The sequence below is a fragment of the Trachypithecus francoisi genome, unplaced genomic scaffold (genome assembly GCF_009764315.1).
Source record: "Trachypithecus francoisi isolate TF-2019V2 unplaced genomic scaffold, Tfra_2.0 Lachesis_group3, whole genome shotgun sequence".
Classification (NCBI taxonomy): Eukaryota; Metazoa; Chordata; class Mammalia; order Primates; family Cercopithecidae; genus Trachypithecus; species Trachypithecus francoisi.
Genome location: NW_022681468.1, coordinates 100711672 through 100728586, shown reverse-complemented (window position 1 = coordinate 100728586; position 16915 = coordinate 100711672). Strand labels below are relative to the sequence as shown.

The 16915-nt window shown below is 48.7% G+C and overlaps 1 protein-coding gene across 3 annotated transcripts in view; it reads right to left on the bottom strand.

The window, feature by feature from the left end:
• Nucleotides 1-1909: 1909 nt before the first annotated feature.
• DET1 (DET1 partner of COP1 E3 ubiquitin ligase) overlaps nt 1910-16915 on the bottom strand; it is a 50104-nt gene continuing 35098 nt past the window's right edge. For 2 of the 3 annotated variants that reach the window (XM_033189094.1, XM_033189091.1), the window contains 2 exons: nt 3540-3707; nt 1910-2159 (listed from right to left, as the gene is read on the bottom strand). In XM_033189094.1, the coding sequence (XP_033044985.1) occupies nt 2134-2159; nt 3540-3707 (194 nt within the window). In that variant the 3' untranslated portion in view covers nt 1910-2133. The remainder of the gene's footprint in view (nt 2160-3539; nt 3708-16915) is intronic. The other variant, XM_033189093.1, reaches the window with a different exon arrangement.

Sequence of the window (16915 nt, the reverse complement as noted above, 5' to 3'; positions counted from 1 at the left end):
CTTGCCAGAAAAGTCAGCCTCAGTGTCATTATTGCTTGGCTGGGAGGAGGAGGCAGAGAGAGCAGGGCGATCTGTTTCCATAGTGCCCTGTGGCAGCTTAACCGCCTAGGATTTGCGTAATCCCCTTGAACTAAAAAGAAATGTCAACTGAGGGGCAGCGTGGTGTCACAGGGGGCCCTGGCTGGGAGGACACCTGTTGTCTAGACCCAGCTTGAGAACAGACTCAGCATGCAGGCTGTCAGGCCACACTCCCTCCCCAACACCAGACCTCAGTTTCTCCCTCAGGACCATGAGGGGGTTGAGTGGGACGCAGCTCCAGCATCTAAGGAGCCTACAGCTCCTTCGTGGCTGGAAAGAAAGCCTGGATCCTGACTCACTAAGCTGCTCTGAGGGAGAGCCTCAGGGATGCTACACAAGCCAGATTCTATGCCCCTGGAAATCCAATTAGTTCTCCCCTGGACTCTAGGCCAGGCCTGCTCCCTGCCCATGGTCCCCACCTGCCGCCCTACTCAGTTGCCCATTCCTTGTAGCCTGCTGGGCTGAGAAGAGCTTAGGCTTTGGAGTCACAAAGACCAGGGTTTGAATCTCAACTCTACTGTGTGACCTTGGAGAAATGGCTGCATCTCTCTGAGCCTCAGCTACTCCTACCTCCACAGGACTGGCAGGGGGATTTGTAAGGCAACTGTGTACTCTGCTCGGGCACAGCGAGTGTCATCCAGGCTGGCCCTGCCTTTCCTGCCCTGCCCTCCCGATCCTCACACTGCTAAGGTGGCAGCTTCCATCCTCACAGGGCCTTGGCTGATTCTGTGGGCCCTGGTGGGGAGCACCGTGGTGAATGCAGATGTATGCCCATCTTGTTGCTGCTGTTATAATTATTAATTATTTTCAAATATTTTTCCTGTAATTTTAATCAGAAAAGCTGTGGGAGCCAATCACCCATCTTCCTACTTCCTTAAATTCATCCAACTGTAGATAAAGCCCAATTGTTTAAAAAAAAAAATTGCAGCCAAAAATGAAATGAAATGAAAACGCCAAATGATTGGAAAGTCTATCCCTCGAGTCTTTCTTCCCTCCCTCCTTCCTCAAGCATCTATCAACACTCAGATTCAGGACGTCTAAGCCCTGGTAACTGGCCTGAGCAGCCTAGGAGGCTAGCTGGGGAGACAAATTCAGAAAAAGTCCATTGTGACACCACCTGGTGCTACCACAGAACAGGGACACCTGTGAGTGAGTGAGACAGAGAGAGCGCGCGCCCTAGAGTGTGTGTGTGTGATGGTGGTGATGAGAAGATGAATCAAGGAACACTTCCTAGAGGAGGTGACACAAGCTCAAAATCAGAGTAAGAGTTAGGAGGCAACTATGGGTGATGAGGGGTGATGGGGGAGTTTGCAGCAAAGAAGATGGCATGAACAAAGGGTAGAGCGCAAGCGATCCTCCTTCCTGACCTCCCAAAGTACTGGGATTACAGGTATGAGCCATCAGGCCCAGCCTTAAATTAAAGATCTTGAAAGCCAGGCACAGTGGTGCATGCCTGTAGTCCCAGCTGCTCAGGAGGCCAACACAGGTGAATCACTTGAGCCCAGAAGTTCGAGTACAGCCTGGGCAACATAGCATGACCCCCATCTCTTAAAAAAAAAGAAAAAGAAATATGAGGGCTCTTGAGATGGGGAGATTATCCTGGATGATCTGGTGGGTCCAGGTATCCTTGTAAAATGGAGCCAGAAGATTTGACTACACAGACAGAAGAAAGGCCATGTGACCACAGAGGCAGAGACTGGAGAGATTCAGCCATAGGCCAAGAACTGCCAGCATCCACCAGAAGCTGGAAGGGGCAAGAACAGATTCTTCCTGAAACTGTGATGGTTCATTGCCCAATGTGCACAGCAAGTCAATAGGCCAAGACACCAGGTTGCAGTAGAGAAAGGAGTTTAATTGTAGGGTCACTGAATGAGAAGATAAGAGGAAACCTTAAATCCATCTACCCAAGGAGTTTGGGGCAAGGGTTTTTAAGAGTCTTGGAGTGGGCCGAAGTGTGGAGATCATTGATGGGTAGAAGAGTGCAGGGTGAAGTCATGGGACAAGGAGATGAAACAGCTGAATTCTCATGCCGATCCCATTTCTGTGTGGGGGTCTTCAAACTGGTTCCTGGAATTCATGGCCTGGAAAATATCTTAAGCCAAACTTACACAAAAACTCTATGATTCTAATGTCAGAGATCCTGTCTATAGGAACAACATGGATGCAATCAATTGTTAAATAGTCTCAGGATCCTAATGTCAGAAATCCTATCTGTAGAAACAATGGGGATGCAAATGGTCAGTAACCAGTGCTACATGACTTTTAGCAACAAGGAAGAGGGCCAAAGTGCATCCTGATAAATGCTTAATTCTAACTATATTTCTGTCCAGAACTGGGCGGGCAATTCTTGTCAACCCTGTACAGATGGTTTCATTCCCTAGAGCCTCTGAAGGAAGCACAGCCCTGCTGCCAACTTGATTTTGGCCCAATGATACTGATTTGGGACTTCTGGCCTCCAGAACTGTGACAGAACAAATGTCTGTGGTTTTAGGCACCCAGCCTGTGGTCATTTATCACAGCAGCCACAGGAATCTAATAGAGGAAGGAGAGAATGCTGGAGAAGTCAGTGGGGATGGAGAGAAGTTGGGGGCGGTGGATACAGAAGAGGAAAATGGGCAAGGCTGGGGTGGACTGCAGGTGGGATGACAGAGGGAGGGACAACCAGGCATCTGGTGGCCTCGTAACATCAGAAGGGCCCTACACTACTGGGGCACCAGGAGGCCCTCTGCAGGCTGTAAGCAGTGGGAGCCCCTGAAAGGTTTTAACAGGGCTGTGCCATGGTCAGAGTGTGTTTTAGAAAGAGCAGGCTGGGGTCTGGGTCACTGGATGGAGGAACTAAAGGCACCTGGAGTCAGGGAGACCCACAGGAGGTCATGGCTGGGATCCAGGTGAGAGATGAGTCTGGCAGAAAACAGCCGCAAGCAGGATTGCAGGCAGGGCAGATTCTAGGGAGGTTTAGGAGGCTGTCTTAGTCCCTTTTGTGCTGCTGTAATGGAATACCACAGACTGGGTAACTTATTTCTTACAGTTCTAAAGGCTGTGAATTCAAGTTTGAGGGATCAAATCTGATAAGGGCCTTTGTGCTGTGTCATCCCATGGAGGAAGGCAGAAGGGCAAGAAAGGGGATATGAGAGAGAGAGAGAGAGAGAGAGACAGCATGAGAGAGAAAGAGAAAGGGCATGTGAGAGAAAGAGAGAGAGCACAAGAGAGAGAAAGAATGCAAGGGCCAAGTTGGATTTTCTAACAATCTACTCCATGACCTAATCACCTCTTAATGGCCCCACCCCTTAATACTGTCACAATGGCAATTCAATCTCAACATGAGTTTTGGAGGAACATCTAAACCATGGCAGAGGCAAAGGTGCCATTTCCGGGTGGAGGAGGGGTGAGAAGCACAGAAGTGGCTGCAGGGGTGCCAACAGCAGAGCCTGTGTGGGCCCTCTCTCAGGGATGGGACTTACCTGGGCCTGATCCTGGGCCCTCTGAAAGAAGTGGGGGAAGCCTCAGTGCATTGCAAGGACCCCTCTCCAGCCCCCTCAGCTGTGCCAGCTGGGCTGCCTCTGGGAAAGGACACACAGGGGATCCTGGTGGTCTTGTCCCTGGGAGCAGGCAAAAGCACATTTTTTGTCCTGTTGGGATTAGGATAATTGGGGCATTAACGGAAATGCATTTCTCACCTATTTTCTGTCTGATTGAAAAGAACTTTGCAGTCATTTAGAGCTCTTACACCCTCTCTAATCAGAGCTCACTTCGCTCAGACAGAGGCAGAAAACTGGGTCACACGTGGACTCCAAAGCCTCCCGGATGCAACAAGCCAAAAGTGCAGCATCCCCCACCTCCTCTGCTCCCTGCCACCCAAGGACATAACCACCCTATCCCAACCCCTCAGTGAGTACAGACTCAGTAGCAGGCCGAACTTGGAGTACCGACAAGATACCCTTTATTTTTCTCCCATCACTGCCTCCAATCAGCTTCCTCACATCACCCTTTCTAGACTCCTGAAGCTCCATCTCAGGGAGACTCCATGGCTTTCTGGTACTTTTTCTTCTTTCAGTAGGCACAGGGTTTTTCCATGTTGGCCAGGCTGGTCTCGAACTCCTGACCTCAAGTGATCCACCTGCCTTGGCCTCCCAAAGTGCTGGGATTACAGGGGTGAGCCACCGCTGCGCCTGACCTGGTTACTTTTAATTCCAAGAATAAATCCCATTTGATAGTTATGACTCTTCTTCAGGGACCTAAAAGTCCAGTCAAGTCTATAATAAAACCTCAATCTCACCACCCACGTGCGGCTTCCCTTCCTCATCCTCAGGCTCTTCCAGGTCTGGGATCACAGAAGATGGAACTGGGGAGAACTCACGTTGTTTTGCTCAGCAGGTGCTATATGTGGTGCTCTCTTGGCCAACCCTGGCAGTCACACCTCCTTTACTCCAGAGGGATTCTTTCAAGGGCCCTAGAGTGAGCTCTTTGGAGACTTGCCCCACCCATCCATCCATGCAGAGACCTCTGTCCCAGGCCCTTCTGAGGGGGATATGGAGTTGTACTGCCTCAGACCTCCTCATGGAAGCACCTATCACCCAGCTACCAGGAGCACTGTCAGCACCAGGGACAGCCCAGGCCACACCCTTCCAACGGCATGTCCACCAACAGGGGACATCCCTGACAGACACTTTCGGCTCCAACTGAACCCCCCAGGGGCCTGCAGCACAACTCACCTTCTTCCTCCACCTGATCCCGCTTCCTCCTCTTCTTCCCACAGGCATTGATCCTGGGGTACTCCCCTAATCTCCAACACAGAGCTGTCTCCAGGTCGGCTCCTTGGAGAACCCAAACACAACCCCTTCCCTGACAAGCCTGAGCACTCTGCACTGCCTCTCCTCACCTGTCTCAGCTCCTGCCCTGTGGCCCACCCCATCCAGCCTCCTACTGGGGGGACTCCGAGCCCCATTAGGTGAGAGGGGTACCAGCAATGTTGGCTCAAGCCCAGCTCCCTTCACAGTACCCACTGAGCCGCAGGAGCCTCGGGGGCCACCCGTTGCTAGCAGCAGAACTTACCCGGCCATTGCCCCTCTCTCTTTGCCCTACCATACAGGCTGCTCCTCCAGCCTTCCACTTCCAGGCTTCTCCTAGAAGCATGCTCCATTATCTACCTGCACGGTGATGCCCCAACCAAGTCACATGAGTCACCATTAGCGCTCTGCACCCAAGAACTCTCTTGTTAAAGTCTGCTTTAAAGTGGTCAAGGCCAGGCGCGGTGGCTCACGCCTGTAATCCCAGCACTTTGGGAGGCCGAGGCGGGTGGATCACGAGGTCAGGAGATCGAGACCATCCTGGCTAACACGGTGAAACCCCATCTCTACTAAAAATACAAAAAAAAAAAAAAATTAGCCAGGCGTGGTGGTGCATGCCTGTAGTCCCAGCTACTCGGAGGCTGAGGCAGGAGAATGGTGTGAACCCAGGAGGCGGAGCTTGCAGTGAGCCGAGATGGTGCCACTGCACTCCAGCCTGGGCAACAAAGCAAGACTCCGTCTCAAAAAAAAAAAAAAAATACAGTGGCATGGAGTAGGCTCACAGGTTTTCTGCAGCTCAGCAAGCCTCCAGCCAGATCATGAGACACCATCCTGCACTTGTGATAGGCTCCACACTCTACAAGCCAGCTGCCCATCACTTGACTTCCAAGCAGGGGAAAGCAGCTGTGACTGTATATGGTGTCTCACTAGTTGTGCCTGCACAAGAATTGGAAGAAGAGCGGCAGAGACCATCCTCATGCCCCACCCCCACCCCCTGCCCTTGGTTAGTTGGGGTTTTTTCTACTTTTTAGTAAAGCATTTGCTTACTCCCCACGCTTTGGTTGGGGAGATGGTGGATTTTTCCATAGCAACTTTACGGGTGTTGAGAGGTGGCTGTGACAGTGGCCATGACAACCTCTCCATTGGGGTCAAGGAGCTGAAGGTCACCCGCCCCCATAATCGCTCCCAAAGCCCTGTCTCCCTGATGGGGACCAAGGTAGCAGCAACCTAGGGCATCTGCAGGGACACTCTGGACCCTTCTGAGGATATGTAAACACCTAATATCCAGTAACAAATCCTTTTCCGCCTGAAATAGCCAGGGTGGTTTCTGTTTCCTGCAACTGAGAGCCTGGCTGGCGCAATACACCTTTTCCAATTTCTAATCTCTTACTTGGCCTGGAATGGGTGGCCACCGTTGGATTCATTTTGCTGTCCTTTATTAAGTCCTGTCTGGAGATGAGTAGCCCTTCTCTTACCAGCCCTTCTCATCCTCGGCTGTTCACATGAATTCCTAGGGACCCTTGTGAAAATGCAGGTGTGGATTCAGTGGGCCCTGGCTGGGGCCTGTAAGTCTGCACCTCTAGCAAGTTCCAGGAAAGGCCTTTGCAGTAACCCTACCCTGGATGTGCTGAAAAGCACAGCTTTAGACTGTCGACCCTGTCTCAGCCTCCAGGAGTGCACAGTGAGTTGGCTCCTAACTGTACACAGAGCTGGCTGGGCAGTAAGAACACGGGCCACCTGCCTTCTCTGCACCTTGAGACTGAAGGAGAAGTCCAGCCTCCCAGGCAGAGGGCAGCAGTGCTTCCTGGGTGGGCTTGTGATTCCTTGAAGGACCAGCACCTCAGGAGCACCCAGGAGCACAGCAGTCATTGTGCTGGGGGCGGAGATGGACAGGGACCAGGCAGGAAAGGAAGTCCTCTGAGGGTGGCAGCTGCTGGGCTAGGCCTTCTGTGGCAACAAGTGGGCAGAAGGCATGGTGTGAGTGATGGGGAGAAGGCAAAGAAATGCACTGGCTGTGTTCCAGGATCCAGGAAACAGCCCTCCTGAGTGATCCGGGCAGGATGGAGTGGAGTCAGTGCAGGTGCAGGCTGAGGGGAAGGACTGGAAACAGGGCTGAGGCCAGGCAGTGAAGGGCCTGCAGACGAGGCTGGGGCATGCCTAAGAGTCCCGAGCAGGGCTGTGATCAGAAGCATGGCAACACTTGGAAAATGGAGAGTGGACAGCAGTGAGGAGATGGTGGCCTGGAGAGAGTGGACTGAGGGACAGAGGCACAGAATTAAAGGGCTCCGAGTTCACGTGTCCTCCCACCGGCCTAGCAATGGGAGCCAGGCCTCATGGGCCTTATTAACTATATTTTATAAACTGATCCATTCACTCAGCCAGCTTTTGTGTTTTTTCAAAAGTTAGGGCACTAAATATGGCAACAGAAAAGAATACGTTGTCCATTCATTTAGATTATGCCATAAACTTGTGCCTTTGCAGGGCACATTGAAAATATCCAGCATGGCACTCAATATATGTGTTGAATGTGTCAAATGAATGAGTGAGTTTATAAAACTAGAGCAAGTTGCCATGGGTGGGGGTCTTCCAGGTTCCTCTGGTCATAGGCTGGGGGGTTGGCAGCCTGTTCCTGTGGGTCCACCCTCTCTCCTCTAACACACCCAGCCAGGTTTAGCAAAGTGGTCACTGATCACTAGAAATATACAGATCTTCTTATTGAATGTCTAATAAACAGCTCAACCCACATGGCAAAACTGCAACTCTTGGTTTTCATCCCATCCCCAGAAAATCCTTCCTCTGACCCAGTCCTACCTAAGGTAACCACTCACTCAGTTCAGGCCAATAGACTTTGCAGTCATTGACTCCTTTTCCTTACCCCTGTGCTGAGCTCATTGACTGGTCCAGTTGTTCCAACCTCCAAAATATAACCCAATCTGACCGCTTCTCACCATTTCTCCTGCCATCACCCTACTCTTGCCTGGCCCTTTGCCTTGGCCTCCTAACCACCTTATCCTCCAAGCACAGCCCCATTTTGCCCCCAACATCCAGAGTAATTTTTTTTTTTTTTTTTTTTTGAGACAGAGTCTCCCTCCGTCACCCAGGCTGGAGTGCAGTGGCGTGATCTCGGCTCACTGCAACCTCTGCCTCCCAGGTTCAAAGACATTCTCATGCCTCAAACTCCCGACTAGCTGGGATTACAGGTGCATGCCACCACGCCTGGCTAGGCGTTTTTGTATTTTTAGTAGAGATGAGGTTTCACCATGTTGGCCAGGCTGGTATCAAACTCCTGACTCAAGTGATCTACCTACCTCACAGTGTTATTTTTAAAGCACAAGTCAGATCATGTCACTCATTTATTAGTTTTCTTATGTTCTTTGTCTTTGGCTAGAATGTAACTCTATGAAGGCAGGATTTGTGGTTTTGTTGTAGCTGGGGCCTAGGAAAGTGCTGGGTAGGTGCTAAATGTGTGTTGAGGGCCTCACTGAAGAGGAGAGTCTATGGCGGTGGCTGAAGTGGGGGCCTCACCTTTAACCATGTCAGTTGCCCAGAGCTGTCCTGACCCACCCCACAATGCAGAGGAGCAAACGCCCAGCTCCAGATTCAGCCATGTTGCAGAAAACGGCATGGGAACACTGGCGTGCATTACAAAATGTAATTTTTAAGATGGTTTTCTAGAATGTTTCTGGAGAAACATCCCAAAACGGTAAGTGAACTCTGAATTAACAACAAGATGAATGACTAAAATGATATATGGGGTGGATTCTACAGTGTTATCTAGAACCCAAAACATTAACCAGGGTCTGATTCTGAAAGGACTATAGTGGTATCTCCAAAATGTGACAAAAGAATTAAGAAAAGGAGGGATATTTTTTCTTTTCAAAAAATAGGTGCTTAATAAATATGCATTGAATAAACTGCTTATATAATATAAAACAAAATGTGTCCCACATGTCATTCTGAGACATACTAGAATGGCTCCAGAAGCAGTATTCTGAAAAGGGGTCACTAAGAAATCCTGGCACTCCGTCCACCTCAGGGGTTTATTATATATTCCTCTGACTCCAAATTATTCAAATATTTACTTTATTATTGTATTATTTTGAATGTATTGTTGAGAGGGGCGTCTAATCCTTTGTGAAATGAGGCAGGAAACAGAAGGCAGACGTAACAAATGAAATCAGCAGACTCAAATCATGGGGGATGTAGAAAACATGGAAGAAGGAGAATTGAGAGGAGGGGAGGAGAGAGATCACTCACTTCAGGTACCAACTACAGGCCCATTGTCCTGGTTTACATCTTCCTTTCTAGAAGGGAGGTTAAAGGGGGTTCTCTAATAATTCATAAAATCTTTTGCTCTCTCAGCTCTTCAGATTAGGAGACACTTGCTGGGTGAACCGCCTGGCCATTGAGAGGTGGGAGATTCCAAGGCCTTAGTAATGGTTGTGTCTCATCCCACTGCCATGGGGATGGAGATTAGAAAGCCCTAAGCATCCAGGACTCAGAGTTGCAGGAAGGGCCAGGCAGAAGGGCCCACTGTGAGTCTCCACCAATGGTCCCTACCGTTGCTGGGTACACTTAATCCCACTGTCACCACGCACTCACCACAGGGGTACACGGGCAGCTCCCCCTGCAAACAGCAGCTGGTCAGGGCTGGGCTCCACGGCTGCCCATCTGCCACCCACTCTCCTAGATTCGAGGATGTCTCTAAGACAGGCCTTATCCCTCAGAGCATCTAATTCAGTTTCTTCTGGTTTGGATCTGTGGCTCAGATGGGGATTTTCCCTCCTTCCCACATGGCTGGCCACCTGCATGTAGTGTGAGTTCCAGATAAACCGTTTGTCCTTCCCTACTCCATGCCCTTCCCCAGTGCCTCACGTAGCAGGAGGGTAAAGATGACTGAGCCACAACCTTGCAGTCTAAGTTTGAATTCTGGCTCCAGCTTTGTGACTTTCAGAAGGTTACTTAGTTTCTCTGTGCCTGAGTTCCTTATCTATAAGAAGAAGACAGTAACAGTAGGCATTTCAGAGAGTTAAGTGGATCATAATTGACATATACAAAGAATTTTAGCACAGTTCAAGTGCCCAAGAAGTGCTCACTGTTCTTAGCTCCCCTGCACTCCTCCTGGGTGGGGCTTGTAGACGTCTGCTTTAACTCAGTCAGGGCCTTCAGCTCATCTGTTTGCACTCTAAGGAGGCCCAAAGTAATAGCTTTAGAACCCTCTTCAGAAAGTGTCCTGAAAACTATGAATGGATCTTAAGAATCTAGTGGCAAGACTATAAAACAAAAGGCCTGCATGCCAATTGTGACCCTGTCAGTGACTCCCTTGTCCTTGTTTTCTTAGTGGTTTCCCAGTCTATACAGTGGGAATCCATTTGCCTAATTCTCATCACTCCAGCAGTAGAATAATTTTTTATGCTGTTTCCAGATGTGATCTGGAAAACTCAACTTTGGTACTAAAATACTAGTATCTGGGGGCTGCTGCCCTAGATAGGGAGCTCCCCCAGGCTATCTGTGTTGCACAGCTGGCTCCAGAAGTCTGGCATAGGTGGGCTGATTGGCAGAGCCTCAGTAGCAATGCCCCTGTGAGGGAGGCTGGCCCTTGCTTCCAGTTAGAACTCAGAAAGTGTAGGACCGCACAAACCCAGAAAGAAGTTCGAATGCTATGGGAACCAATCAAATGACAACGTCGCTCAAAGGGTCTGAAAAGTAGAACCATGGGGGTGAGCCCACCGAAGTCACTGTATGGGTGAACTGAGGCCCTGGACTGGAAACTGCTGGGAGCCTCTGAATTAGGTGGCCTCGGAGACCCCACAAGCACTGCTTCAGTGCGAGGTTGCAGTATGAGACTGCCTGCGGTTCTGTGCTACCTGCAGCACTGAGTGGCCACAGCCCAGCCACTCTTTTGTATTTTCTGAGGAAGTTGTGGAAAGGACACAGCCTTCCACCGTCTTCCTCTGCACTTCCACCCCCAAGCCAGACTCCTGTTGTTCTGTGGCTCACACAATATAAAATACACACACCTAGAAGGTGTCTGCAGGCTGAGACAGGCCGGTGTTGCCTGCACAGCAGGAGAACTGAGAGGTGGTCGCTTCCTATTTTCACTTCATCAATAAGCAGCAGTTGGAATGGAAGCCAGACCAAGGGCTGTCATCTCCTATAATCTCTCCAGAAATGGAAAAAGCTTGTCCTTTCTCGCTATGGGTAGAATGACTTGAAAATGCCAAATTAACCCTTCAAACATGCACTTGTGCCCACCCTGACTGAAGGAGAGGCTCTCTGGAGAGGGCAGCCTAGCCTGGCACTTGACAAGTGCTTTCTGTTGTGGATGGCTCACTACATATTAGACCCTGGCCAGACATGCAGTCTCTCATTTCATCCTCAACACAACACTCAGCAGTCAGTATTATTATGCCTATTTATAGATGAGGAAACTGAGGCTGAGATAATACAACAGGGTCAGATAGCTGAGGAAGCATGGAGTCACAATTCTAGAGACCAAATCTTAGGCAACTCACCAGCCTCCCTCCCTTGGCGAGTGTGATGAATTCTGTCCCTCTGGGCACTCTCCCTCTCTCGCTCCTACTCCCCTTCCCTCTGCTTCATCTGAGCATCAGGTCACAGAACTCCTCTGCCTCAGGTTTCCAGGGGTCCTCGCCTCCTTCACTATCCAACCTGGCCCCAAAGACAGCATGTGCTCATGACAATAGCTCGGGCTTCAGAATCACAGATTCAATTCAAATCCTGATTTTACATCCACCGTGTGTGTTATTTAGGGCAAGTCTCTGAGCCTCAATGTTCTCATCTGAAAACAGGAACATTATTGCCTCCTTCACAGAGCTGTCGTTTAGATTGGTGGAAATGTCTGACAATTCCCTAAGACAGGTGCCCAGAGAGGGCAGCAATGCAGGCACCTGATAGTTCTCAACAGAAGCTTCAGAAGCAGAGACCACGCAAGCTCAAATCCTGACTCTTCCACTCCGTAACTGAGGGCTGGTAACTGAGCAGTCCAGAAATACCTCCTGGTTTACTTCACAGGGTTGCTGGGAGGATTTAAGCACCATGCTTGCCATACAGTTACTGCTCAAAACACTCCCCTGGGTGACTCAGCGGCTCCAGTTGCATGCTCTGCCTCTGGCTCCTCAAGCTTGACCTCCAGTTGCGAGGTCTGGCTCTCCAGGTTTATTACCTGCCTCTCCTATGCATGTTCCCACTGGGTATCTTCTCGTGAGCACCACAAACCGTGTCTGGCACCTTTCCGTCCCAACTGGCCTCTTCGTGGCTCCCCAGTCTTGGTTGGGCACCATCTTCCCCACTTGCTAACTCACCCGACTCTGTCCTTCCCCTGGTCACCCATGTACAACTGCTCACTCTCTATATCATGCCCATCCATCCCATCCTCCCCATCCCTTGGCCACTGCCAACCCACAAGCACTCCTGACCATCCACCCTGGGGCACAGGGCACTGAGGCCTGGTCAGTGTAGAGGGGATGGTGCCCTGGGGTGGGACAGGACACATGCGATAGTGCCCAGCAGACTGAGAGCTCCATCTGAGAGGCAGCAGCTTGGACAGAAGCTGAGATCTCTGCCAGCCAGGTTGTCCAACAATAGCTGTCCCTGATTGAGCACTGAGTGTGCCAGCACTGTGCCAAGCCTCCGCTGATATTATCAAGTCCAGCTGCCAGTTATAAGAAGCTAGTGAGGGTGGGAGAAGCAGGAACAAAGTGGGCAGAGGAAGCAATAAGAATGCGGGCTGAATGCAAACAGCAGGAGCCGAACCTAGGGCAGTTTCTGCACCTCTGAAAGTCTGTTCCTCCCTTTCATCAGGTCTCCATTGCCTACAGGGTGGGAGGGAGGAGTTCAGGAGTCTCCTACGCATGGATGATTTATTTCCTATGTGACTGTAAAGGCCTCTTTTCTAGACCTCCCTGCTTCCTGCATCAAATCCATTCTGTAGTCAGGGTAATCTGAAAACACAAATCTGACAAATGGTTTCACCAATTAAACTCTTCAAGGGCTCTCTAAACGCAAAAGCTCAGAAGGCTGACAAGGCTCTTCATGGTCTGCTCCCCACTGCCTCCCTGGCCACCCCAACGGAGGCACTTAGCTTTAGGTAAGGTTTTGTTTGCTGGTCCCCAAGCATGCCAAACTCTGTTGAGCATCCATGCATCTACACCTCACTGCCTCTGGCTGGAACACTCTTCTCTTCCCATTCCTCCACCTCTCCCCTATTGTCATCGAGCTAACTCCTCTTATCCTTCAGAATTTTCAACTCAGGTGACATCTTTGCCAGAAGCCTTCCCCAACCCCCAAGTCTAGGTCAGATACCCAAGGTCTCTGTGTTCCCCCAACCCTTGTGTACCTCTCTGTCACCTGATTTCAGTGAACCCCCCCAGCCCATTTATTTGTCTGTCTCTGAACCTGGTCTATAAGCTCAGGGAGTCCAAAGACCACACCGTATTGACCTTTTTAGCCTAGTGCCTAGCTCAGGGCCAGATACTCAAAAGAAACTCAATAAACGTTTGTGGAATGAATAAATACGAGGTGGCCCCTGCAGACACAGCCATGCTCACCACTGTGGCTAAAGGCCACAGGAGTCTCACACTCAAAACAGAGCTGAAGGAATGATGAGGGGACTGTGCAAGTTGCAGAGCACACATGCTCAGTCTAAAGGGGGCCCCAGTTATTGGCATGTGGGACTGTTGGGCTTCCTGACAGCAACATGAAAAAGCAGGATATTCTTAAAAACTTCAAAACTGCAAATATACTAAATAAAGCACGTCAGTGTGCAGCACCTCATCTCAAGGCCTCCAGTTTGCAACCTCTGCAGAAGCACTTGGGAGGAACCAGCCTGGTCTGAAGTCTAGTCTCTGAGCAGCCATCTCTCAAACCTGGTGAGGAAGACAAGTTGAGACTCATAGTGGTGGCTGCTTTGGATATCTGCCATCCCACTCTCTCTTTCCAAGGGCCCTAATTAGCCAGTTAGCCAGCCACCTAGGATGAGGCTGAAGCTCCCCTTGCTCCCCTTGCACAAGGTGGTGTGGTGCCAGGGCCTCCAGTACCTCCCTCTGCCAGTCCATCCTGAAAGGCAGGCCTCCCAACGGGGGGTGAGATCATTCCCTCTTCCTCAAAGTTGTACTTTTAAATCCCAGTGGACTTTTCTAGGCCATGTTGCTCTGTCTGTGTAATAGCTGGTCACATTCTGTCTGCTCTAATCATGAACTTGAAGGAGAGGAGTGGTGGAGCACCTGAACCACCAGTAGGCAGTTCAAGGATCAAGAGGTTCAGTACCACAGCTGGCAGGAATAACAAGTTCAGACCACTCTCTTCTGAAGAATTAGCCCCAGACCCAAGGACACCCCTGCCTCCACCCCAGGCTATGACGGCAGCTGAAATGGCCAACCCCTCCTCTGGAGAGAAAGGGCCTTAGAGCAATCAGATGTGAGTACTTCATGTTGCTAGGGAGCAACAGGCAGCAGCTGGCTGAGAAATAAGTCGTGTCCTTGGGAAAGCATGTTCCTGGCCACTAATTAAATGCTGCTGCAGCGTCTCCTCCTTCAGGGAGCTATAGAAATGTGCTGAATTAATGCAGATAGGAGCAGCTGGTTCCCAAGCCTGCTAAGCCTCCTCCTGTCTCTGCGCAAAGGAAAGGCTCAGGGGGCAGGAATGAAATTGCTAAACCCCTGGAAGGCTGGTAAAGAAAATCTGGCCTCAGACTACCCAGTTCAACTAACCTACAGAGTGTCTACCTAATACCACCTCTACTGCTGCAGGTGAATTCACCTGTTAAATACTTTTAAGAAAATCTCATTAAATTCCACTTCTGGGTACATGCCCAAAATAACTGAAAGCAGGCTCTCCAAGAGATATTTACCCATCTATTGTTCATCACAGCACTATTCACAACAGCTGAGAGGTAGAAGCAACCCAAGTGTCTATTGATGGATGAATGGATAAACAAAATGTCGTACCTACCCACAATGGAGTATTACTCAGCCTTAAAAAGGAAGGAAATTCTGACAGGACACCCTGTAATCCCAGCACTTTGGGAGGCTGAGGAGGGTGAATTATGAGGTCAGGAGATTGAGACCATCCTGGCTAACACGGTGAAACCCCATCTCTACCAAAAATACAAAAAAAAAATTAGCCGAGCGTGGTGGCGGGCACCTGTAGTCCCAGCTACTTGGGAGGCTGAGGCAGGAGAATGGCATGAACCCAGGAGGCGGAGCTTGCAGTGAGCCGAGATTGTGCCACTGCACTCCAGCCTGGACGACAGAGCGAGACTCCATCTCAAAAAAAAAAAAAAGTAAGGAAACTGACACACGCTACAACATGCATGAACTTTGAGGACATGATGCTAAGTGAAATAAGCCAGTCACAAAAGGACAAATACTAGTATTCCACTTATATGAGGCACTAGAGTAATCAAATTCATAGAGACAGAAAGTAGAATGGTGGCTGCCAGAGTCTGTGGGGAGGGATAACAGGAAGTTGTTGTTTAATGGGTATGGAGTTTCAGCTTTGCGAGGTGAAAGTTCTGGAGACTGGTTGCATAACTACATGAATGTACTTCAGTAGCACTACTGAACTCACAGTGGTGTTATACTTAAGAAACAGTTATGATGATAAATTTTATGTTTTTCACTACAATGAAAAAAATCTTAATTCATGTTCACAGTGAAAAAAAAAATTACAAAGATAAAGGGAAATGTCTATCTTCCCTAACTTCCACGCCCACTTTCCAGAGAAAACCATTAATAGTCTTCTATGTCCTTTCAAAAGCATTCTGACTCTACAAGCATGTATTTATATGTATACTGACTTTAAGTTCAGCAGTTTAGTTTTTTCTTCATACAAAAAATAGCATCATACTAAACACAGTTCAACTCATGTCTCAGAGAGCTTTCCAAATCAGTATGTACAGATTTGCCTCATTACTTCTAACAGCTCTATCAGATCCCATTGTATGGCTGTTTCACGATGTATGTAGTCTGTTTTCTACTGATGCACATTTAACAGTTCCTACTTTTTCATAAAAAGTTGCAATGAACATGTCTTGTTCACATATACAAATGTTTTGCCCTGACATATTTATTATTTTTTTCTTCTGATACCTTTGGTAATAACACATACAGTTAGAATTTAACTGGGTTAAAAGTTATATGTATTTTTTAACATATTGCTTTTTTGTCTTTCAAGAAATCTGAACCAACTTACTCTCCCAACAGTGGGTGACAGCACCCTACACCTTTGTCGATACTAGGTCATCAAACATCTTTAACCCTTGCTAATCTGATGGGTGAAAAATAAATATTATAAACAATTGTCATGTGGTTTTGACCATGTTTATTTATTTTTTTCTGGGAACACTCTGCTAATAACATCATCCATTTTTTTCTTTTGTAGTATTCATATTTTTATTATATGTTTATAGGATGTTTTGTAGTAAGGAAATCAATCCTTTGCTAAAGGTGTTGTCATTTGACTTTGTTTTTGTTTTTTGCCATGCATAAATTTTCACTTCTGGGATTTTTATGGGACTTTTATCCCCTGGAAGGGGCTTTCTCACTGCAGAATTATAAACAGAAACCCAGAAGACAATAGCACCGTGGCTATCATCACAGGTCTATTTTGCATACTTGTTTTTCTCTGACCTTGGCCCCTGTTGCTTGCCTCTCCCTGAATCCTCCCATCATGAGAGGCACAGAAATGTTCCTGCATCCGGCTCCAGCTTTCTCCATTCTGCCTTTTTAGGAAACTCAATATTTTTCTAACATGTTTCTTAACCTTCTAAAATGTATCCCCTCATTTGATAACCAGGTAAACCTCATGTTCCTCTAAGATTTTGAGGGGATGTACCCCAGTTATGAATCACTGCCTTCTGCATAACCTCCTCAGACAAGATGGCTTTTCAAACTCTCTGAGGTTTGTAATATGAAAATGTATGCATTTTGCATTTTCCCAATGAAAAATGTACTGAGGTTGTTTTGTTTTTGTTTTTGTTTTTTTTTGAGACAGAGTTTCACTTTTGTTGCCCAAGCTGGAGTGCAATG